We start from the raw sequence: 24227 nt of genomic DNA on the forward strand, positions 1-24227 counted from the left end.
AACACTTGCAAGAAACACAGTTCCATGTAGCACTAAACATTTTTTACTAAATGCTAAAATGATGAAAGCCATGTTTACATAAAAAAAAATAAAAATCCTGATATAAACTGAGTACTACCTTGGCAAAATGACAGAGTTGATCAGAACTGCTGCCGACATGGTCAAGACATCACCTTCTTGGAAAAAGCAACTCAGAAATTCTTCCATCAGACAGGTCAGATAAGGTTAGGAAGAGTCTAAAATCTTATGTACTTCCACAGATAGCAGCAAGAGTTTGAGGAGCTCATGATCACAAGTCATCAGCCGCACACAAAATGGTTGACACGGGTCTTCAAATGTAATGAGGCAACAGATGCCACACACAACTGCAAAAGGTATGTCATCATTTCAGTTTTTACTGCTATGAGGAGGTGAACTTTTCTGTCAGAGAAGCTTTGCCATCCGTATCCAGATAAAATTCACGGAAACTTTCTACCTCCAACCACAAATCGATGGATGAAGGTCATACATTCCTAAGATCAAAAATGTGGCAGCCTTCCTCCATTGTGGTAGCAATGTGCAGATCATAACACAATTGTGTTAACCAGTACTTCTGTTTTACAGTAGCTGATCCCCTCCCTACGAGCTGGTCATACAACACTCACATTCCAAGCAACACAACTTATTCTTTATTAGCTCCTGGTTCCTGACAAGGGAGTACAAACAGTGTTACATAATCATCCATACAGTAGGGGGCCCCCTTGAAAGAGTCACCTCCTTTGCCCAGATCAATAAGATTGATGTAAATGTGGGATAAGCCAACAACTGTCAAACGTTGGTTCAGACAAGAAAGCAGGAACAGAAAAATCAATGCACTGATACCTAATTAGCTATGCTGTACTCCCACAGACAGACACAGGGACAGCCTATTTTTGACTAGCTCTACCAACACAAAATCAGAGTTGGTCAACAACAATGACTGCTTCCTGGTTTGTAATGAATGAAATACATGTCCTGGGGTCCTGAGCCTGAAGCACCATTCATCACTACAAAATCCTTTCCATCATCTGGACTCCCCAAGCAAGAAAAGGAATTCCATTTAGCAAGTGATAGTACTGTGCATAACTTTACAGCAATCCTCAAGCAGGAATGCGCCACTGGAGAGCCTTCAATCAATGCATTCCACAGGGATGCAGTAACAAAGATCCATTCAAGTTGTCTGAACAGGTGTATTCCTCCATGGTGTTTCAGTATTCATGCACAGGTTGCATGCTGTACAATTTGACACCCTCAGCAATCACAGCTTATCATTCCAGTTCAGTCACCTGCCAGTGCCATACAAAGTTGAAAGCACGGACCAAACATCTTTGGAAATTGTCCAGAGAACACAAATACCCATCCCGCAACTCTTCCCTGCCAGTTCATCTGACTGCAGGGAAGCCATTTCTTCTCTTGAATGCCAACCAAATGCCACAGTGTGATACCTTTTGCCTATGCCCACGCCAGTGCCAGGGAGGGTCCTTGGGCCAAGCTGCCCCCTCCCACGCTGTGCCACTCTCTCATTGCTAGGATACCAATAGCCCTATCAAGTCCCAGGGGGAATTCTGTAGCTTGACAAGCAAAGATATACTTGAAGGTCAAACACAAATGTGCCACACCTTCACAGGGCAGTGATACCATGGTGATACTAGGAACAGGTGATAGCCTGGTTGCTGGTTGGTTGGTATTTGCATGCACAAATGAGGTCAGGGAATATATCTGTGGGTTCCCAGGTCAGTGCTGGGTCAGCTCTATGGTCAGAAGGAGAGTCTCCACAGGGATAACTCTGTCCATGGAGTTAAACACATATTGTTTAGGCTGCTTTGGGAGTTTTAAAAATCTCAAGAAAAAGTCTACAATATAATTTTTTTTTGGTGCTTAATTTATCGACATCATATTCACTGTTATCAATTATTCTCATGAAGCATCCTTGCCACATTACAATATCTTTGATTATCACACACTAGTCAGAATTTGAAATGGTTGAGGATTATAAATAAGGTGTTGTTTCTTAGTCTGATCAGTAACAGTTTGCAATGATGGTAGAAAGAGTTTCATATCTAATTGGCATGTACAGGTACTCACCAACACCAAACATGAGAAATTTTACCTCACCATATTGGCCCATTTTCATTGAAGATAAGTCCAATCACTAAATTGACATTGTCTAGGGAAAAAGTTGTTTCAGCTCATATTTTTTAATTAGGCTTAAGAATCATGGCATTTGGATATGGAACCCTTCCAAAGTCTGAACACTATTGTTGGCACGGTACAAGTTCCATCAACATGATGTTAGATTTTACCCGGGCCTCACACCCAAACCATCAGCTTGGTTTGTAACCTGTACAGTGGTATCTCACAGATTAACACCTGATGTGTTGACCCTGCACCCAGGTGTGTAGGGTCAACTCCTAGGCTATTTATCAGACTGGAGCTTGCTGACATGTCTGTAACCATGGAGATACTAACACTGACAACAGCCAATCCAGAGTAACTTAAGATCTTAAGACAGACACGTATACTAAACTCCATTCCTTCCTTGTCCACGAGGTCTTTGATCTTGTGCATGTAGAATGGATTCAGGCTTGTAAAAAATCTTGATTTAAGAAAAAAAGGAAAAATTAGATTTTTGTAAAATCTAAATCAATTTTTTTTATTTAAATCAATTTTTTAAAATTGATCTTTGTATGAGTTGTCAAGAAGGCTTTTGATCCTGAAGTTCAAGACATGAAACACCATGTGATGAGTGGCAAAATTGTCTTACATGTAAGACACTCAGAGATGATTCTGAGAACAGCATTACATGAAGCTAAACTGTTCATTGTGAATTGCATAAGACCTTCACCAATTAGTTGGGTAGATGTTGGGGCATATCAAATGCAAGTACATACATGTACATGTATATGTACTGTACATGTAGTCGCACAAAATGAAGAGTGGTGTACATACACAAAATGACCCAATTCTGGTTGTGTATAAATGTTGTAAAGGCACCAGTATATTAACTCCAGCCATTTCTAACTTTCATAAACCCAAACCAAAAGGTTTCTTTTACATGGGCTTTTTAAAAAATGATCATGTTTGATTTTTGGGCGATTTAAATCCATTGCTTGAAATCAAACAACCTTGAATGGATTGTACATTTCCTGCCTTTGGAAGTACAAGTACGAGGGGGAGGGGAATGACTGTCTCAGAAGTTGAAAAGACCTCGGGTAGAACCTTTATAATTGATTAGACAATTTTCCACTGGAAACCAGACCTTATTTCAGATGGCTCTAAAAATTCCAGTTCTTGTTCTTATTTACAGACATAACTCAAAATGCAGATGTTCAATAGTATAAACTCTGTTAAGACCTTGGAAAGAAAATGGCTTACGGCATGAGGTAAGCAATTAAACGGAGGGGGGGTGAAAGAAATGAGGAATGAAAACTTACACTTCAGGAAAAAAATGAAATGAATTTGACTGACATGACACCCTTTGCAGCAAAGTCCATGCTGAGAATTTGAGCCTAAATGTTATCTGATTTCTAGTCAGTCTGATTGTGCTGTGGCAGTCGACTGAGCTGAAAATAATTGCAAATACAAATGTCGCCAATCTAATGTGAAATTGAGGCAAAAATTCAATGACCAGATGGTCAATACGATAACTACCGAGCTGCTGTAAAGTTAAGGTTAGAAATTCAATAACCAACAGGTGCGTTTCAGATACAAAATACCCTGCATGGTGGGGGGGGACTGCAGTTATGTCTGCTAAGCATTAGTATTTGGTCTCATAGGCATGACCTAGCCCTTATAGGAGTACAAAATATTCAATTACAAACTAGACTAGAAGTAAACAACCTGCACTAAGCAAGTAGCACGAGTAAAGCTGACAATATAACATGCCAATACTATCAATTTCAGATGTTTTCATTCAGTTTATTTGTAATAACAATGTATAGGCTATATAAAACCATTTCACAGGACCACCATGTAACCTTACATATTTTATATGGTAACTTTTTGGGGTAATGTAGAGTTTATTTTTTCCAATCAAGTTTCTTTCATGAGGTCACTGCAATATTGATCATTTGTGGTACAGTGAAATGGTTTTAGGAAACCATTTCTATGAGGTTGTGTACATATTGTAAGTGATGTAATTTTCCCAATGTTATCACATTAATTTGAAATAAAATTTCCCTCTCTCAAAGACCGATCCTTTGCACCTTTGAGCATACCATACCTAGCTCTAAAATGTTAAACAAGTCACCTTTCACATAAACGCTGTCCAACCCGCCAGTGTTAATTCAATTTTTCACTAGTTTTCTGTCAGAAGGTAAAAATCAATAGCTGTCTGCTGGGCTGAAGAAACATATCCAGACAGTTGTTCAAACATGTCTCATAGTTACCGATTTCAACTTGCACTGAAGACACAGGTGCACATCGATTCCTTGGCAATATCCCACATTTCAATTTGCAATTCGTTGTCTGACTTTGTGCCTGCTTTTCAGGCAGATTCGTCATGCTCGGGTCTGAAGGTCAGATCATTCTAACTTTTCAGATCTGCATATTCCAGGTCACTACCCTCCACGCACTGTCTGCAGTGGTGTTTGTTTATTTCTTAATCTTATTTTATTCCAACATCATCACTGGTTAGCTGCATTAGTGTCTCATAGCCAAACACCAAAACGTGCATTGATGGCATTCAGCTCATCCATGTAATTACAAACTGTCCAAGGGACTGTAAGAATGAGGAGTTAGGACTTACTACAGGTTTAAAAATTGATTTCAAAAGTACAAATATAGCTAAATGGTTGGACATATCAATCGGGTAAAATTTGTAGCTTCAGACGATGAACATGTACATGTACTGCTAATGTTCATTCTGTTTTCACACTAAGCATTGCTACAAAATTAGTTAATTAATTTTTTGAGGGGAAAAATATGAGGTGAAGGTTCAGCAACAGAAAGTTTGATTTCATTCTCTGTTTACCCCGATTAGAGCAGCAAAACTAGTCCAAGGATTTCTGTGGAAAAGGAAACTCTTGTATATGCACTGCGCTCAGAAAAGCTGCAAAAACTGGTTCTTTTTGTGAGGAAAAATATCTTGTGTACTCACCGTGCTCCGACAAGTTCCATGAGGTGGTTCCAGCGCTCAGCTAGCTTGGCTAGCTTGTACTCGATGTCACTTGCTCTGGCCTCATTGCTGGCGGTGATCAGTCGCTGGCCTAGTTCCTGCAGCTGCTCCTTGCTGGACTTGGCCGACTCTATCTCCTCCTGGTAGGCCTGAGGATCAAGACAGGAGGATGACGTTAACAGTGGCTAGACTTGCCTGTTCTTCCTCACATTCAGAATATTTATGAGTCATTCCAGTTGCAGGGTCTAGTCTGTCAACCATTATACTTGTCAACTACTGTAACAAGGAAATAGAAACAACTAAGTGCTTGTATGCACTCCATCAATGCTTAGTACCTTTGTCTGTTTGTTGTTTAAACCATGAATACCGACAAGTTTGAAGACTATGCTCAGTGCTTCAATACGGATCCTGTTTGCTTAAAAACTGTTGATAGAAAAAAAGCGCTGTGGAACAAAACTACTGCACATTGCTGTTGGAACAAAACAGGTGTCCATCACTGTTGACTTATTTTGATACTCTTTGGCGTCAGAAGGTATAAATTATCATATTATCCAGTCTAATCAGCTATCTCTGGACATCAGCGATTTTCCACAAGCTGCCAAGGTCAACCTGTATCATACATAACACACAACATATCAACTACGCATTTTTTATCTTAATGTGATTACCCATACTGGCACTGGGGCCTACATATGCTGAACTAAATAGTTACTAAGACAAATTTGATATTCAAACGAATACAGTCCCCACAACTTGGTCCCGAATTTCTGAACAAAAGAAATCTGTCACCTCAACACAGAGGCCGGCCAGATACCAGCACATACTGGCCTCATACACTACCCTCTACATAAATGACAACACAGTGTGAACACATAGGCCTGCCTACTACTGATGCAGGGAAAAACCAAATACATGTACTTGTATCTGAGACTCCTCTCAGAACTCCCTGTCTAGTTCTCTGACACATACATGTATATACATGTGTTTACTGAAGGACCAAATACTTACACCAACTACTCAGGTTTTGTTTGGACGCATAATCCCCAAATTGCTTCTAAAAAGTAAAAGCTACTTCAAGCACATGACCTCCATAATGCACGATCTGGATGTACCTGGAAAAGTAAATGGTATTACTACTGTGGACCATCATCATCGTGATGGCAGCCGGTCATTCGTGACGAATGCCCGGCTGCCATCATGATGATGATCAGACCATGGTGTCCTCAGCTACGAAGACAGAATATCTGATGTGAAAGCAGGCCTCTGTGACCATGTCAAACACACCTACACCTGTCACAAATGACTCTGGGATCAGCAGGGGCCTGCCAACAGTCGAAGTGGAGCATGATGGTGACCATAAGTTTTAAAGAGTTGTTTTTAGAGTGATACTATGCAAGCTTTTCAAGGTTTGTTTCTCATGCGAGAGTTTCAATGAGCATCCAGCAGACAATACTGCTTAGCAAATTATAAGTAATCTACGTATCAGCTGATAATTGCCACAAAACTGAACCAACTTGATGGCACTTGGACTAGTGATGTGTTTATGCATCAGCGACTTCATACATTGTAGCTGCTTGTATTCTGGCATCAGTCCTGTTGAAACTGTTGCAGAAGTGAGCAATGACATTCTGATACGCCAACAATTTCAAGAAGCGCCCAGGACAAAATTGTCCAAAATGGCAAATGAATCGTTCAAACTTCCCTCAGTACTACTGGTACCGGAGGCTTAAACGCAGGACAATCAATGCAGAAATACCATACATCTCTGTAATTAGTTGAATATATGCATATGTTCCACACTACTTTTCACTGGCACATTAACATACGAAAAGACTTGACATATGTGAAAAAAATCTACAACTTATAAATTCTCATTCTGCTTACTATTTCAGAAGCAAATCATCTCAAAGATTAACCAACTCCATAGATATAAGTAGTGTGATGCTGATGGGCTTACTTGTACAATTACAAGGTTAAAGCTTGAAAATCACTCCAACAAAGCAGCACAAATTGGACACAGCATTCAGATCGGCTTCAAATGTTTTAGAGTCCTTCCAATCCTCTAGTATCTGCGGATGGAACTGAGTTTATCTGGTGATAAGGTACCACTACACACCTCATTGACTGTCTTTCAATTCTGCCTCGCGCCCACGAATTTCCATTGGACAACATAGTCAAGATACAGGCCGACCACAACTCTATGAGATAACAATGTTGTATCTGTGACCCAAATCATACAACACACTAAATCAACTACATCCCAAAGTAACTAACGAAAATGTGCATGTACAAGCTGCATGTACACGGACAACTAAATCAGGTCACTTTGGGTTAGAAAGTGCATTTATGCAGGTAATATGAATAGTTCATGAAGGCTTGTTGCTGCGGTGCCCATGAAGTGGAACGGCGTCAGAATGACAGATCTATAGGACATATGTCTACCAGTAAAGATGTGGATGTGTTGAAATCATTAGGGACCAACACAAACCAATTAGCATTGTAGGACTTATTGATATTATTGAGTATCAGAAAAGTATTTTTGCCACTGAAATGTCCACGATCGTCGAAGACTTCAGCTGTTTTTTCCTCCATGATTACTTCAAAATAGCTGACATGAAGGATATACTGCATTTTCACTATCAGATTCCAGATGTCTAGTTATGTGACTTGAAAACAGATTAACGGTTTCATTTGCATTACGCAAAATATTCAATATTTCTCTTTTTAATTTTGTTGTCTGTTTATATCATGCTTTTCAAAGCTTTTTCCATATATAGCTGCAAACTGGTCAACCCTGTCAGAGAAATATCCATCAATCTTTCATTTGGACCATAACCCTGGGAATGTGACAAAAATCTTATTTCAGGATTAAAAAAACACACCTTGACACTCAACTGTTGGCCATCAACGGAGCAGTACAAAAAGGGTGAACACTCTCACCTTCTGTGCATAGCCACTGCATGTACATGTAAATGTGTATTCTATCCTTGCACCCTAATAAAATGGACATGCAGCAACCCAATGCTGCACCCATGTTCCTTGCTCCATTATGCACGCTCAATTTAATCAATGAATACCACAACTTACCCACAGGAATGTAATCCCACAGCAAAGACATCAAGTACACAGGTTAACTTATTTTCCATTTTAGAAAAAAATGATAAGGAGTTTTTTTGCTGCCTTGAAGTAAGTCAAATGGCAGCCACGTCCTAAGCGAATACAACCTGCACACTGAGCTGGTTTTGAGTCTCTGTGTAATTTACATCCACACAGGCATAGCATTTGTGCTGGAAATATACACGTACATGTAAGTACAGGAAATTTAATCTCCCATTCAAGATGCCATGGGCCAAGGGGGACTATATCCAAACAACATCCACTTGCTATGACTTTTATGGAATTTGCTCCTATATCACCAAAAGAACTGGAGAGAGTTGACCTTCTTTTGAGATTTTGTCATAATTCACTGCTCTCAAATCGACTTTTTTATTAGATAATTAGATCTGAATAAATTTATTTGGCAATTTTTACTTTCCAATCAATTTTAAGGATATAGCAAAAGGAAAGATGTTTAATCTTTGATTTGAACTTTGAAATGTTTGAATTCAAGTTGAAGGTAACAATAAATTATATACAGTTTACAGACAAATTTATAATATCAGTTCCTGTAAGTTAATTCAAAATCCACCCAACTGGCATTTGAAAAATGAAAAAGATGCACAACCTATGGAATTGCACATAACCTTTAAAATCACTTTGTTGGGCCTTGCTACTCAAATCCTCCTCCATAAAACACAGACAAGGACTTGAAGACGGAAGGCTTGCAGACTATTAGACTCAAATCTTTCACAAGTCCCTTTAAATATCATTCTGTGACTAAGAACAGCCTATCCATGTGATTTCTGCTTTCCATTGTCTTGTTTTTTTATACTAGCCTGCACCTTGAGTGGCTCTTGAGATTTATGATTGATACCCATAAAAAGAAACAAAAACCACCTAGACCTGTTTGATGGAAATTATAAAGCAACATTACAGTCAGTACAAATGTGAACAGGAGAAGTTACAATTGCACAAGATTTGCAATGATCAAAAGACAATAGTTATGAGAGTGTAACTTACATAGTTGTTGCAGCATTGACATGTTTCTGTGTCCGTGTACATGTACATGTAGTACAGGAAAGACCACTTCTGAGCTCTTTCAGCACCAACACTACCTGAGCAAATACGCTCTTACTCTAGACAGGAGAAAGACCACTTTTTCGGGCACAAATGGACCGGATCGGAATTTCATACAAAATATTCCAGAACTTGTGCATCAGAGAAAGTGAGAAAAGAAGTGGTTTTCAGTGCAAAGAAATTTCAAATTGAACACACGTAGGGTACTTTCTTTTCTTCTGTATTGCATATGATTACCCATTAGCCTCAGGGCTTGACCAACACAACAGATTTTTTTTTTGTCAGTTTGTTTGGACTTGGCTAAGGAAGCTTCAACTGTTTATCACAGCTCTACTGAAAAGGAAACCAACTCAGGCAGTTGAATAGAAGCAGTGAACTGGAACCAAAAGAATGCTCATGATTGGATGACCGGCTTGCTGTGCCACAGTATGATAGGAATATGGTGGGAAAGATCTGGCATGACCTGTCAAGTTGAGGTCAAAGGACTGCCTACAAGTAGCATACATGAACATAACAGCAAAGAAAGGACAAGGGATGCTATGAAGACTTGTTTCTGTACATAGTTGGACAATGTCTTTAGATCCAACATTTATCTCCACCACAGCACTTGCGCTTATGCAATTCCAAATATTAACTGAAAAATTTTCTATCTAGTTACGCCTCAATACCTAACCTTTGCTGGTTGAGAACCACTTTTAAGCAAGTTTTTTGTGTACACTGTAAATTCATAAGACAAATTTACAGTTTCTTCTAAGTTCAGAAATAAAGACTTTATGTGGAGAATTCTTTTCACGTAAAATTTACTTGTTGCTAATTCTTATCCAATCAGAAATAATTACATGAATATTCAGATTTCTAAATATAAACGTTGACAGATAAAAACAGAAAGTAGAATGAACTCACCTCTGTCAACTTTGCCAAGAGATCCTCAATGCTGTGCTCTCCATTCTGTACAATCTTCACCTCCATCTGTGTCAGCCAATCACAAAACTCCTTATATCTCTCAGTAAAGGTAGCCCACTCATTAAGCCTGTCCGTGATTTGCTGTCGCCGCTGGCACGTCTGGTGGTGCACCTCCTCCCACTGCTTGCTCAGGAGCGCAATGCGCTCGCTCAGGACGGCCATGTCGTCTGGACTGACTGTGGGTTGCAAGCGGCCCTCCAGATGTCTCAGCTTCTCCAGCCGGCTCCCGGTGGCATCAAATGAGTTCTCAATCTCTTTGCATCTATCCAGCCCCCGCTGCAGCTCGTCGTACTGGTGGGGCAGGGGCTGACTTAGCACCTTCCTGTTGCTGCGTAGCCAGTCGTGCAGCTCGTCCATCAGTGCGTCGCTGCCCTCCCACTCCCCAATGACCTCTTCCAGATGCTGCATGTTCTTCCGCAGGCCCGTGGTCACCTGGTGCCAGCTGTTCTGGACATCCGTCAATTCCAATTTGAGTTTCTCGGCTGACTGACTGTCTGAGTTCCTGAGGAGGCTCTTGCCAGCATCATTAAGTGAGAGGTAGAGGGTTTCCTGGAGCTCAACTGACCTCTGAGTCCCCTTTGCCTGATCGGCAAGGCTTCGTATTCTCTGCAAGGGAGCAGTGGTGATGTCGTAAGCTTTAACCTCCTCTTCAATCTCCTCTAGCCACTCCTGCATCTTGCTCAGCATCTGGTAGTAAGCGTTCCACGCTCTGCACAGAACAATAGAGAAGGAGAATATAAGTGAGCAGTTTCTGACTTCACAGAATCTCTGGCATATTAAAGATTTCATAAAGCGACCCTGTACCAAGACATTCACTCTAGTGATTTGTTAAAAGTTCCCTTTCCCACCCCACACAGAATGGCGATTGTTTCCAATAATCAAACAACAAACTGCGAGAAGATACCTAACTGATTTTCTTTTGGCAAAGAAACCAATTTCACTGCACAAGGCAAAATTAAATTTTATGTCTGGATGTATGTCTGGAAACTGAAAAGGTCATCCCTGAGGTTACATGAAACAGTCAAACCAGCGGAAAATTATGAACTCTTAGAGAGTGCAATACAAACTGTAGATGCTGTTCTTTGTGTGGTCCAGGGAGCCACTAGGAAGAATGGCAAAATTATGTGCTAAGCCAAAAATCAACTGAGAACCAGTTACTGGCAATATACATTGTAGAATTGTAAACCTGTAACCTCTTTTAGCTCATTAAACGTTTTTAGAGCTTAGCAAACTTCTATGACAAGCAGCTACGGGAAATCAGGCCTGGTTTACCCATGGAGACAGGGTAGAGTATAGTACAAATTTCAACTGAAATTGAGCATGGGTGCAAAGACCAGAAATGGTGCTTCAGTCTCTGTTAATAACAGAAAAAGAGGTGACGTAGGCACGCAGTAAGTGCCAAATGACACTGTGAAACTGACCTGATGTTCTTGTTGATGTCGTCCTTCTTCGCCGCTGTCCGCCTGATGACACTCTGCCACTGTTCGCTGAGCTGGTCCAGCTGGAGCTGGAACTCCTCGGGGTCGTCCAGGTCGCCGTCTTGCACCATGCGCTGACCGTCATTAATGATGGAAAACAAGATTTGCTGGCGGTTGAAGATGTCTGACTCAAATACCTAAAGAAAGCGAATAATACAATAGAAACCATATCAATTTATGCTGTCAACATTGGCTCTTAATATGGCAAAGTGAGGTTGTTTTGTTTTCTAGCAAAAACATGTCCCTTGGGTAAAGAAGCAAACAGGTTCTGGGTATCCACAAGATGTTTCCATGTGAAATGCCCAAAACTATTGTGTAGCAAATACCTTCCTTCTCTGTACAAATTCCCACGTGTGCACTAGTTGTGAATGAAACACCAAAATGTTTCTTTTCTTTGTTTATCTCTCGTGGGCTACAATCCATGATTAAAAACTGAGTACAAAATCAAGAAACTATGTCCCTACTTTCACTTCCTTTTTAGAGCTCCAACAAGAAGTTTTCTCTCTGGGAGGTCTTCCTAATTTTAGTATTAGTTTAGTACTTTCAGAATTACTGTGAGCTTGGATGCTGGCTAAGGCTGCATCCATATCTGTTGTCTAGAGCTAGGTCTCCAATCCACTGGAAATATACTGAGACACACAGAGCATGGACCACACCATAGCTCTGGAAGCCAATTTCAGGCATGATCTTAATTAGTCTCCAAAACAGAAGCCACACATGGGCACCATTCACATAGTTGTATCAGCATCATATTTCAGCCTTGTATGTATGTCTTTGAAACTGATGAGGGCCTAATTAGCGAAACATGTAATAAACAAATAACCAACGGATGAGAAAAGAGGACACTTGGAAAGGCTAAAGCTCCAACCTCATATATTTTTTGTTGATCTAGAAGCTCCAAGTAGCTACCAGCTATGACCACCGCCAGGTTCTTCTCTGTCTCCTCGATGAAGTTACTCCAAGCGGTACACTTCTGGGCAAAGCTCTGCTGCTGCAACAGCACGCCCTGCAGGCGACGGTACTTCTCACAGACACGGCCAAAGGAGGTGTTCCACTTGTTGTTGACTGAGGAGAGGTCGGCGGCGTTGGTGCGGTTCAGACTCAGCCGGTAACCCATCTCATTCAGGGAGTTCAACTCTGACTGGCGCCCACTGAACTCCACCATAACAGCCTGCAAAGACAAGGAATGGATAATTCACATACGCTTTCCATATACAACAAGGACGCTTAACTAATCAAAGTGGACAGACTAACCACGCAACTTCACCTCAATGAACAATATGATGCATTTAGCTAACGAACATTTACAAATTTTCCCCTTCGTAGCAAACATAAACATATACATCCTCTTGATGCAGGTAATATTTTGGAAAGCAACAATTTAAAAGTTCTCCACGTAGGTGAAAAAAATGATGTATTTTAAAAATATTTCAGCAAGTGTTTCAAAAGCTTTCACGATCTGATTAGCCATAACATGTATGGTAGTCTCTGCAATGGACAATAAGTCAAATAACTTTTGCTGCAGGAGTTCAAGATAGATTAACAGATAAATATTTAAGTGACACTGACGGCTGTTTTCTTTGAGAATCATTTGACTGGTTTCATGGGGTGTTGCCTGTGGATCTGACCTTGAGTTGAGCCATGCGTTCCCTGATGGAGGTCTCATCTGATGATCGGTTGGGGTCATCCATGTTGATGACGTCAGTGGCGTCTTCCAGCCAGGAGAGGAGCTTCTGTATCTTGTCTCTTAGCTGACGCTGCATCTTGAGGTCTGCCTCCTGGGTCTTGATGAACCGCTTCAAGGCCTTGCACAGGTTGTCTTGTTTCTGGAGAACAGAAGAGAACAGACTTGACACCTGACCTCATACAAGGCAGCACATGAAATGCTTTGCAGCCTCTGAAATCGTATTCAAGCTGCTGTGTTTCAAGAAAACTTGACCTCGCCAATGGTCTGATCAGCCAAGTTCCCAAGGAAACCTACATGAGCAATGCAGGTCCCACTTGCATGTAACACATGTTTAGCTGACCCTGTGCCAGAAGTCATCCAGACAATGAGGTGTGGCCTTCTGCGGCTCTACATCCGAGCAACACACTTAAGACGTGTCCTTGGCTAGGTGTAGCACATATCTAAGGGAAGTAACTGCAGCTGCTAGCAAGTGGCTTTCAAAAAGCCTGCGTTATTTTTAGCCATAGCTATAACTTTTGAACAAAGCCTTAATCTTGCCAACTAAAGGGAAAAATATAATTCTGGGCATAGATCAGCCTGATCTATTTCCAGAATGAGGATGAAGTTGATTGTTTTCTGGAATTAAACAAATGCATCCAGCACTTTGCAGAGATGTGAAGAGTGTGTGCTGTTTTATGACTTTTCACGATTGTTCATAACTAACAGATGTTGTCAATAAAATCTGAATTGGAGGAACATTAATCTTACCAAGGATAGCACCCGTCTCCTGGAGGCAATGTTGTTGGCTGTGGTGCCGTCCATGTGCCTGGTCAGTTGGTCCACTAGGTTACGTAAGGCATCAATTTCGTGGAAGGATTTCAGCTCGTCAAGAAGTTTCTGTGAGAAGACAACATAAATTGTACATTTTTGATTGACTGCCAACATAACCATTCACTTTCGATAATTTTACACATAACTTCTAAAACATAAACACTATTTTTTTTAACCACCAACTTTTTCACCAGCTATTTTACAGTTATGGAGTGGGCTTTGTACATCATGAAAACCAATCCAAATTGCCCAAGGTGAGATGATGCTGCACTTACATCAAAGTTGGAGTAGTGAGCAATCATCGTTTTCTCTGATAACCTATGCACAGAGTACATCCTGGGTACCAGGCAAAGAACGAATGGTTCACTTATAGCCACTGATGGAGCACCAGCTTGACGTGATTGGGAATCCAGCCAAATCACATCAATGATACCTAATGCAAACTAATTAAGCCTATTATAAATAAGGTTTCTGCCCCATTTTCGAACACAACATCACAGTTCCCTGTTGGTCAGTTGTAGGGACCAGCCCACCATTATTTGGCTTCAAATCCCGATTTGGTTTGGACACGGTGAATATGCCATCGCCAAACTGCTTACTGCTGACTGATTAGCCCTAACCCTCCTCAATCCTTCACCTGTTGGAGAATTGAGGAGGGTTAGGGTTAAAGATGTTTTTAGACAAGAATGTTTGCAGGGGTTAAAAATGAAACCAACCTTGCAAGTCTCCACCTGTTTTGCCCTCTCTGTCACCCTATCTGCCTCCCTATCCGTCTCCACGTCTGATTCCTCTGGGACTGCCATCGCACACTCGCACTCATTCTCCTTCTCAATGAGCCATGCCTCAATCCCATCATGCCTTTCTTCAAACTGGTGCCACAGAGACCAGGACTTCTCAAAACTGGTGACTGTCTCCCTCAGCTGGTAATCCACATTGTTCCACCTGAAATACAGTTTGAAAATTGCCAAATAATCTGTCTGTAATTTCAGGGATCATTTTCTGCAATGTTGACCACAGAACACTGTCTATTTCCAATGATAAGGTTGCACTGTATCAGACTATGTTCTTCAACTGCTATTTAGTTACAATCTTGCAACTGGTAAGTTTAATACTTGGAAAATTGTGTCAGAAATGGCGACTAACATGTTCCCCAATTAACAGATTAACCCTAACCTTCCTTAATACTCCAAAATCCTTCGGGTGGTTATGGAGGATTTTGGAGGATTGAGGGTAAATAGCAAAAGTGCATGGCTGATTGCGAAGGATGCCATCCGTAAAGGTCATGGATAAGACCTTGTGTTGTTTTTGCTTTGTCAAGCACAAATTCAGCCCCGATATTTCTTTTGAATCAACTGCACAGCTCAAGAATACCATTCACACTGCCTCAACATAATCACAGGAATTGTCAGAGGATTTTGAAGGATTGAGGCAGTAGGCACACCTCCAAAAAACATTTTCAAGAAATATTGGAGGATTTGGAGGATTGAGGCTGAATACAATTTTTTCAGGTTGAAAATCGGAGGATTTTGGAGGATTGGGGATGGTTCCTAGTAAAAAGGCCTAGGGGTTAGAGTTCAAGTATTTCGATTAGGATGGCAACCCAAGTATTTGTGTTGGTGAAGAATGCCATACAAACCTCAGTAACAACTTAAGATCTTTCAGGGAGACATATGTAGACCTTTATCATGATGCTGCCATTTTTGTCTTGTTTCCTGTAGACCCATTGGCAATAGTAATACAACTTCACATAGTGATAAAGGGTGCACATTATTCTCCCGTCCAGCCTCAGTTTGGTAACATCGGTTTGAATGGTAGACAAGCAAGATGGTTACCCCATGATAAAGGTCTAAAGATGATAGAGAATGCTGTACCTCGTGGTTAGGTCATTGACGGTTCTGTCAAGAGATTCACACACGGATGACTTGCATACCAGTCCTAATTGGTCAGCTAATCTGCATAGGTTGGTCAGTTGTGTTCTATGACCTGTGAACTCTGCTTGTAGGTCCTGAAATGTAAAGGGAGGAATCAGGAAAAGGAAATTTACATTATTGACAAAATAATGGTTAGTTGGCAAAATTCAAGGTTTTATGCAATCAACACTGCACCTTGGGGGTTAGGGTTGATGTTAGTCACTGTTCTGTAAATACAATGTCAACCAAAACTGAACTTCTAATATACTGAAAGAACACTGCATTAAAGTCAAAGGTAAAAAACAAATCAGGAATTTGTTAAAGCCAACTACCAAATATCAAATGACTTTGTGTCAACTGATCTCATTTTGGTGAAATTTCTGAAAAATCTCTCATAAGTGTTGGTTGACAAGATTTTGAACAGATGGGAATACACTCATGGGCTACTGAGTCTACCGCTAATGAAAGAAAGCTGAAGTTCAAAATAAGTACCACACTGCTACGCTAAAAAAAGTAAAAATCCAGGGTGCTATTGAAGTATGTGCTCAGGTTTATGTGTCAAATGAACTTTTTTTTTAACCATTCAAAGTAAAATGAAAATAACACAGACCAAAAGGCTCAGAATTAACGTCAGAATTCAGTGTGCCTGGTTGATATCCAACTGTATACGCACAGCACAAAAACCAAACCAACATACTTGATAACAGGAACACTCTACCAGGAAACCTCTGTGCATACTAGTACAAAATGTGCGCCATTTAATTTGGTTGGATTTTGGGAGCATAACTCAAGCATGCAAACCTGGAATACATAGACATCCTGTGTTGTATTTTCAGGCATGTGGGGGGGGAACAAAATACAAAGTAAAGTGAGAAAAAGGGAAAATTTTTAATGACCTTGTACATGGACATATGGATTAGTACTTCCGACCCTGCATTATCTTCTACCTGTTCCACATTCAGTAGACTCAAGGGATTTTATGCCACAGTCATTGTGATAAACACCAAGTCATCATACTATCAGTTCCCTCATCAAACACAAAACCCCACCTTAAACTTGTTTAACTGAAACTCTAGCGAATCCAGGGTCCCCGTTGCCATGCCAACTCGACTGATGCAGTACTCGGCCTTTCCCAGGGATGCAGAGACGGCCTGCAGGCACTCGTGGTACATCCGCCACTGCTCCAGTGCAGTGATCAGCAGGGCTCGCACCTCCTTGAGGAGGATGGTCAGGCCGTCCCTGGACTGCTCCAGGTCTTGCACGGTGCAGAGGACTGTCTCCGGCGGGGCCAAGGTCTGGCCCGTCTGCTGGATCTTGGTGATGTCTGACTGCTTTGAGTCGATCGAGTCTTCCATCGTCTGAGGGTGGAAGGGGTGAAACCGATAATTGAATGAAAGTTGCTGAAAAAGAAGCAATTTTTGCCTCTACTCAGAAGTAAGTTCTTGGATGTGTTTTGTGTCTAATGAATTACTATTTCAAGCTAATTTAAATTTATTTCAAATTGTTTGCTCTTTTGCGTTGTGTCCTGATAAATACTTTGGAACAGGAGGTGTTGTTCAGTGAAATTGTACATCGTAGGACATGGACAAATTACCCAGGTCAATCGCCAAGCACCAGGCCAGCTTACACTGTCTTGAGCTTATGTATCTAACTTATCATCTATGATTCAATATAAACTAATCCAATGTACAATCTTGTGTGCACACTATTGGAATGTACACAGCTTGTATTCAATGCTGTCATCACGAGTACCTTACAACCAGGAGGTTCGTTTACAAACTTTAATTTGGTTTCAAAATGTCGGTCGCACCATTTGCCTATTTATTTGGAAACCATTTCGCATTTGTACATTTTGAAACTGAAAAAAGGTAACCAGGTTATATATAAATTCACTGTAATGAAGTGCATCAAGAAACATTTACGGGACACTTCTGATGGCTCCCTTCAATGGCAGAAAGCATTATGTTGGGTTTTGTATTGAGTGACTGCCACAGAACAGTGGTTCTCCACAAGGGTGTCATAATGTTTACTACCATGAGCTAGGGCCACAATCAATGGTCACAAACTTGTCTATGGTATTGAAATGCCACGATTACTACATCCATAATGGTATCAATAAGGCTGAACAAGTGGCAAGAGTCTATTGGCACCAGCTAAGTCATGTGAACTACAGTGGGTATCAAACATCAACAAACATTGCGTCCTTCCATAACAAAGTGTGTCATCAGTGTTGTTTGCCAAAAATAGTACCAATTTTTGGTATAGTGCTCAGCACATCAGTAGTCTGAGTACTATACCGACCGTCAGCTTTATTTTTGGTAAATGACACCTATGACGCACTTTGCTTTGGAAGGACGCCAATTACAGGTCACGTGACTTAATGGGCACAATCGGTCCATAGGCTATGTCACAATTACTTGATTGTGAATTGAAATTACACACGAGTCTATGCCCTGTAGCCACTTCACATGGAATCGTCATTTCAAGCCACAAACAAGTAACTTGGAAATGGCCTTACACTAACCTGGCACATCTTGACGGCTTGTTCTACGCTTGTCTCATGTCCAACCTTTCCCTCGCATTTTCTCAGCTTGGCCTCCTGTTTGTCAAGCCAGGTGGTCAGCTCCCTGACCTGCCGCTCCCACTCCAGCCAGTCCTGCTGGAGGGAGTCCAGGCGCTTAACCACTTCAGTCACAGAAACGTTGAGGGTCTCCCAGCGTTGGTTCATGGCGCCCAGCCGCTCGGCAAAGTCTGTCTTGTCCTCGCGTTTGGACTCCAGGTCCTGGCTCATGTGGAGCATAGACTGGTTGACAAACTCCACAGTCAACAGCTTTGTAGACAGGTCGATCTTGTAACCCTGTTGCGGTAAAGGCATTCACATCCAATTAAACTTGAAGTTCACCAATTTGATCCTCTTTCTTATCGCACATTCCAAAATACTTCAATGCTTGCACATAAGTATATGGTCCTTGTAAATAAATGGGGTCGAATTAAAAAAAATTTAAGTTGAGGCCAAAAGCTTAATTGATTAATTATCCACTATCAAGAATATGAAAATCAAGAGAAGTAACGTTTAGTAAAGACCTTGAAAATGAAAATGTTATTCAGGATAAGGGTTAAACCAACAGCAAAGAGTTAAATAAAAATAAAATAATGCAGAAACCAATAAAAATTATTAGGATACAAAAAAAGAAAGAAGAGAGGGTAAATGAATAAACCACTAAATAGAGAAACTGTGACTAGTAGTAAAAACAGAAATTGGTTAAGGAAGGCCAGACAAACAACTAATAAAGCCACAGACAGGATGGCTACAGCAACAGATCGGCACAAAGACACAAGCACAATGAAAAGCTATAAGAAAAGGTAAAAAGACCAACTGAAAGACATCTCTACTTACTCTATATATCTGCATCATGGCATCCACCTCATTTGAGCTGGAGTAAGTCTTCTCCTTGTGGTCGTCTAGCATCCGTTCCAGGGCATCCATCCACAACATCAGCTCATTCAGGGCTTGTCTAGATGGCAAGAGCTCCATCTGAAACCAAGAAAGCATAAGCAAGTACTAAAAACTGACTTTCAAATCTTCTTGATGCGTGTGGAAGTACATCAAGCCTCCTTGTCATCCACAATTCCGAACACAATAAATCTTAACAGCTGGATAAATTTTCTGTTCCTCTGTGACCTGAAAATTGCTCAGATCCAAGGTGGTCCACCCTATCAGGTTTGTTCCTGAGGTCTTTGAGCAATATCATGTGTAATGCTCTCTCTGGTGCCTTTGTTACTGAAACTGGCAATCAAGTCCAGCCTAATCAAAATAATCAGGAAACTACGGTCCATGGGGGTAGTCTGTGAAATCAGAAGATAAGTCTCTATTAGCATTATCGCCCAAATCCTTTATGCCATAATTTCAAGTGTCACAGACCTGCATTTGATGCAACTCTTCCTGTACGTGGGGCAGCTCATTCTGCAGGTCACTCCATTGGCTGTCAATTAGCCGCAGCTTCTCTGTGATTGGCTGAGTGTGGAGCTTCTTGACTTTCAACAGCTGCTGGCCGTGGTTGCAGACTGACTCCTTGAGTGGCAAGTGGCCATCGATGTCCTTACGGAAAGCCTATAAACAATATGGAATACTGTGAATGATTTACCTTTTTCAGGAACAATACTGAACAAAAAATCTGTTCAGAATAGATGCTATAAACCAGTATACCTTGCTGTACGTGTGCAAACCAGTGAACATACATGGTGTGCCCCTGGTGGAGCTCTCTTAAGTGGTAACACACAACAATCCATTATTCTACACAGCGCCAACAAACTTTTTGTGGTCTCATATTTGTTACAGTGGCCTTCCACTGCATCTGTTGGACTACCTTTCTCTTTAGTAATTCCTGTAGCGTCAGTGATTACAGGACTCACCATAAACTTCTCCAGACGTGCCACCATGGCTCCCACTTCCTGCGGCTGCTGATCCTTCTTGCCCCACTCCAGGAGCTCCTTGTTGGCGTCCCTCAGCCAGGGCAGGAAGCTGGCTGATTCCTGGTTGAAGGCCTTCCACTCCTGGAGAAGGCCGCTCAACAGGGCCAGCTCCTGGCTGATCTTGGACTGCACCGTGGCCCACTTCTCCGACAGGTCCAGGAGTTGGTTGTCCAGCTTGGAGGAGGTGACGTTCTTCAGCAGGGCCTGGCCACGATTCAGCACTTGCTGGAGGGTGGGTTTACGGTCACTCAGAAGGTTGGTCATTGCCTGGATTTGAAGGGGAATATAATAGCTTTCAGTAAAACTCTCACTGACACCTAAATTCTTTGAAACTTTAATAACCAAGTCACAAGATTATTACTGAACTACCTAAAAAATCAATGAAATCCAATCCTACTCGGTACTTTTAAACGATTGGGAATTAAGTACTGTTTTATATTAGGTGGTGTAAGAAAAGCAACATGTACAAAATACTTGTATGAATCTAAAATTGCCATGTATTTAATCGCAAATTCATCATTTTAAACAAGTCAAACATGTAAAGAATCAATGTGTATCATAAATATTCAAATTTATAATGCCAAATAAAAAAATTACATGAAACAACAGAACAGAATAACAGAATAATTGATAAGGCGTTAAAAATCATGCCAGTGATCTCAATGAATTTGTTAGGTCGAATCAATTCTATACACCGCATGGATTTAAGCTCCTGCGCAAAAGAACAGACATTTTGAAGGGATTAAGATGCTGAAACAGTTAGAGGGGTCTCAGAAAAGACCCATCGACAATTAAGACTTGCTCATGGGAAAAATGACAATTATGAAACGATATGTAGAAGCTAGTGAGAAGATAGCAGGAAGTTTGCAACTGACTTGATATTTGTGAATTCCCTTCTGTACGCTCTCCTGCGTGGCATCATCAATGCTGCTGGGCAGCTGGGCCTCCACGTGACCCAGCCAGCTCCTCAACTCCTCCAGGCTCTTCTCCAGCTGGTCCCAGTCGGTCACCAGTCTCTCCAGCATCTGGCCTCGGACAGTGGCCTTGGCCTGGATGGCGTGGCTGCGCTGGTCCAGCAGTGACCGCTGGCTGGCAAAGAGCTCCTGGGTGGAGGGGTCAGCCTTCTGGGCGATGGACTCAATGGTAAGGTGGTGGGTGCCCAGGTCGCTGAAGAATTCCTGTTGATAAGTAGGGTTGCAGTTGGTAACTACTTCATCAACACATATATCTGACACAATGTGTGAAGATCATGGTCAAAGTGTTCATTTTAACCCTAACAGTCCTCAACCTTCCAATTTCAGTGAGATTTTTCACACAACTTTTCGGTAAGGTGCAATTTTCTGCAATAGCAAGAAGGCTCAGAATGAGATTTTTCCAGCAAAGACTTTGCTTTCTTTAAATCAAACCCACATCGTGTGTTATGAACTAAAAATGATTATAGAGTTTGAAACAATTCTGTACAGAAAAACTACATTTATTTTCTTAAATCTGTCATTTTTACCCAAGAGATACACTTTCGAGATCACAAAGAAAAAGTCTTTTCTTCCATAATGATTCAGCAGCAAAAGAAAAAAACAAAAGATTCTGCTTGCCTGGCCCTCCGATTGAAAATGCTTTCTTCTGAAAATTCCATTTAAAGAACATCAAAACTGGCAATAATTAAGTAGATACTTCTTCTATTTAATGAGTACAACAATTAAACTACAAGGAAAACTGGCACACAGTCAAAAGGCGGGGCGACGGATATTCAAACACCTACTTTGTGTTTTTCTAGTTGTTCCCTGAGATTGCGTGCATCAGTGGCCATGACGTCATCCCTGCTCAGCTTCTGCTCCGCCATATCAAGAAACTCCATGTAATCCTGAAGGATTTTATGGTACTGCTCCTGAAGTTTGAGAATACAATCACAGGTGAAGGGATTAAAGATTTTTTTTCCTCGTGAATAGACAAGAACCGACGAGGGTAGAAATAAAGGGCAAACCAGTAAAATGCACTGACTGAATGGTCAACAATTCAAAAAATGACATTACCAGAACAAAACAGTTAATGAAAATCTGCTTATGGTAAAATAAATCTGCTCACTTTTTGGATATTCATATATACTACTTGATCATGACATTAACATGCCCACATGTCAGAAAAGACCACGGCAGAAAAGCTGAAATCAAACAGTGACTAAGAGTTAGCTTGGAGGGGAGGGAAGAAGCCTCTAAGTACTAACCACTAGAAATGGGGCTCGCGAACAAGTTTATGAGTCAGCCAATTTATCAGCCAGTAACCAGCTATCAAAACTAGTCAGCCAGCTAAACAGTTAATAAGCCAGAAAATCAGCCAGTAATTACCTAATTAGTCAGCCAGAAAACCAGCAAATAACTAGCTCATCAGCCAAAATATCAGCCAGTACCCACGAAACTTGTCAGCCAATTAATCAGCCAGCAAAACGTGCCAGTAACCAGCTCATCAGCCAGTCAGGTAATCATCCAGAAAACAAGCCCAGTAACCAGCTAACTAGCAAGCCAGCTGATAAGCTAGCAGACCAGCTAACTAAATAGCCTTGCTACCCACCAGCCAGACAAAACCACCATCCTACAAGCAAGCTACCATCTCTGGAACCAATAAGCAGTCTGATATTAATAATCTAACCAACCGGCCATAAAACAGCCACCTTCAATGAGTCTAGTCAGCATAGAAGACCACACCCACAATGTCATCATTGTCAAGTGAGCCATGACTCAACCTTAGTGACCCATGGCTTGAGGCTTTTCCCTCACAGTCCTTCGCACAAGCCAGAATCAAGCCAGTGACACTGGTTCAAATCTCCTCTACACTCACCTGGAGTATCTTAGCTTTGTTGAGACGTCTTCTCCTGGTCCCAGCCTGACGGTAGAGGTCCTCCCAGCCAGTTTGCAGCATGCTCACTTCATTCCCTACGGCAGGGCTCTGCGGATCCAGGCTCAACAGCTGGTCACCCTTCTCAACCACGTCACGAAGTCTGGCCTCATTCTGCTGGATTTCATTTTCTAGTTGCTGTGAAAGAGAGGATTTATAGACTTCAATCAAAACTTTGAGGCAAAACTTTGGTCTTTTCATTCAGTTAGCTGAAAAATGGAGTTTGAAGAAAAATGGATAAGAAATTTGCTAGCTCATCAGAACGTGCTGATCTAATACAATGCAAGAAAGGAACAAAAACAAATTAAAGATGCATGTAAAAACATCTCCTTATTAGTAACCGTCAAAACCAAGTTTTTATACTCAGAATTATTTGTGTTCATAACATTCACTTAGGGGCTACATTTGCCCATACCTTCACAATGCAAACCTTAACAGTCCTGCCCAAAGACAAGACAGTGACTAAGGGTGCCATGTGACACAGTGGGAGGGGGGGCCTCTCCAACACTTGGGGGGGGGCAGAAGAAATAGGATACCCCAACACTAGCCTAAAACATCAAACAAACTTTTCCGTTCTTCTTGTATCATTCAAAGAGCAAGAAGGGTTGATGGAATGGTGTGACAGTTGATGTACGGGACTGAATACTCTATAAAAACAGGTTAAGCAAGCATTTCTAGACTAAGATCTTTTTATGTACAATTTCTGT

General features: G+C 41.2%; 1 protein-coding gene across 6 annotated transcripts in view; it reads right to left on the reverse strand.

Annotated features, from left to right (window-relative positions):
• Positions 1–24227, reverse strand: part of LOC110981942 (muscle-specific protein 300 kDa-like) — a 160665-nt gene that overhangs the window by 17675 nt on the left and 118763 nt on the right. For all 6 annotated transcript variants that reach the window (XM_087145834.1, XM_087145836.1, XM_087145825.1 and 3 more), the window contains 16 exons: positions 23464–23658; positions 22391–22516; positions 21507–21809; positions 20572–20898; positions 20081–20269; positions 19556–19693; positions 18683–19015; positions 17208–17516; positions 16120–16253; positions 14965–15190; positions 14186–14314; positions 13380–13577; positions 12620–12922; positions 11695–11888; positions 10214–10982; positions 5117–5283 (listed from right to left, as the gene is read on the reverse strand). In XM_087145834.1, the coding sequence (XP_087001960.1) occupies positions 5117–5283; positions 10214–10982; positions 11695–11888; positions 12620–12922; positions 13380–13577; positions 14186–14314; positions 14965–15190; positions 16120–16253; positions 17208–17516; positions 18683–19015; positions 19556–19693; positions 20081–20269; positions 20572–20898; positions 21507–21809; positions 22391–22516; positions 23464–23658 (4040 nt within the window). The remainder of the gene's footprint in view (positions 1–5116; positions 5284–10213; positions 10983–11694; positions 11889–12619; positions 12923–13379; positions 13578–14185; positions 14315–14964; positions 15191–16119; positions 16254–17207; positions 17517–18682; positions 19016–19555; positions 19694–20080; positions 20270–20571; positions 20899–21506; positions 21810–22390; positions 22517–23463; positions 23659–24227) is intronic.

This window comes from Acanthaster planci, linkage group LG01, assembly GCF_054643075.1.
Source record: "Acanthaster planci isolate LZ-2023a linkage group LG01, COTS_SCS, whole genome shotgun sequence".
Classification (NCBI taxonomy): domain Eukaryota; kingdom Metazoa; phylum Echinodermata; class Asteroidea; order Valvatida; family Acanthasteridae; genus Acanthaster; species Acanthaster planci.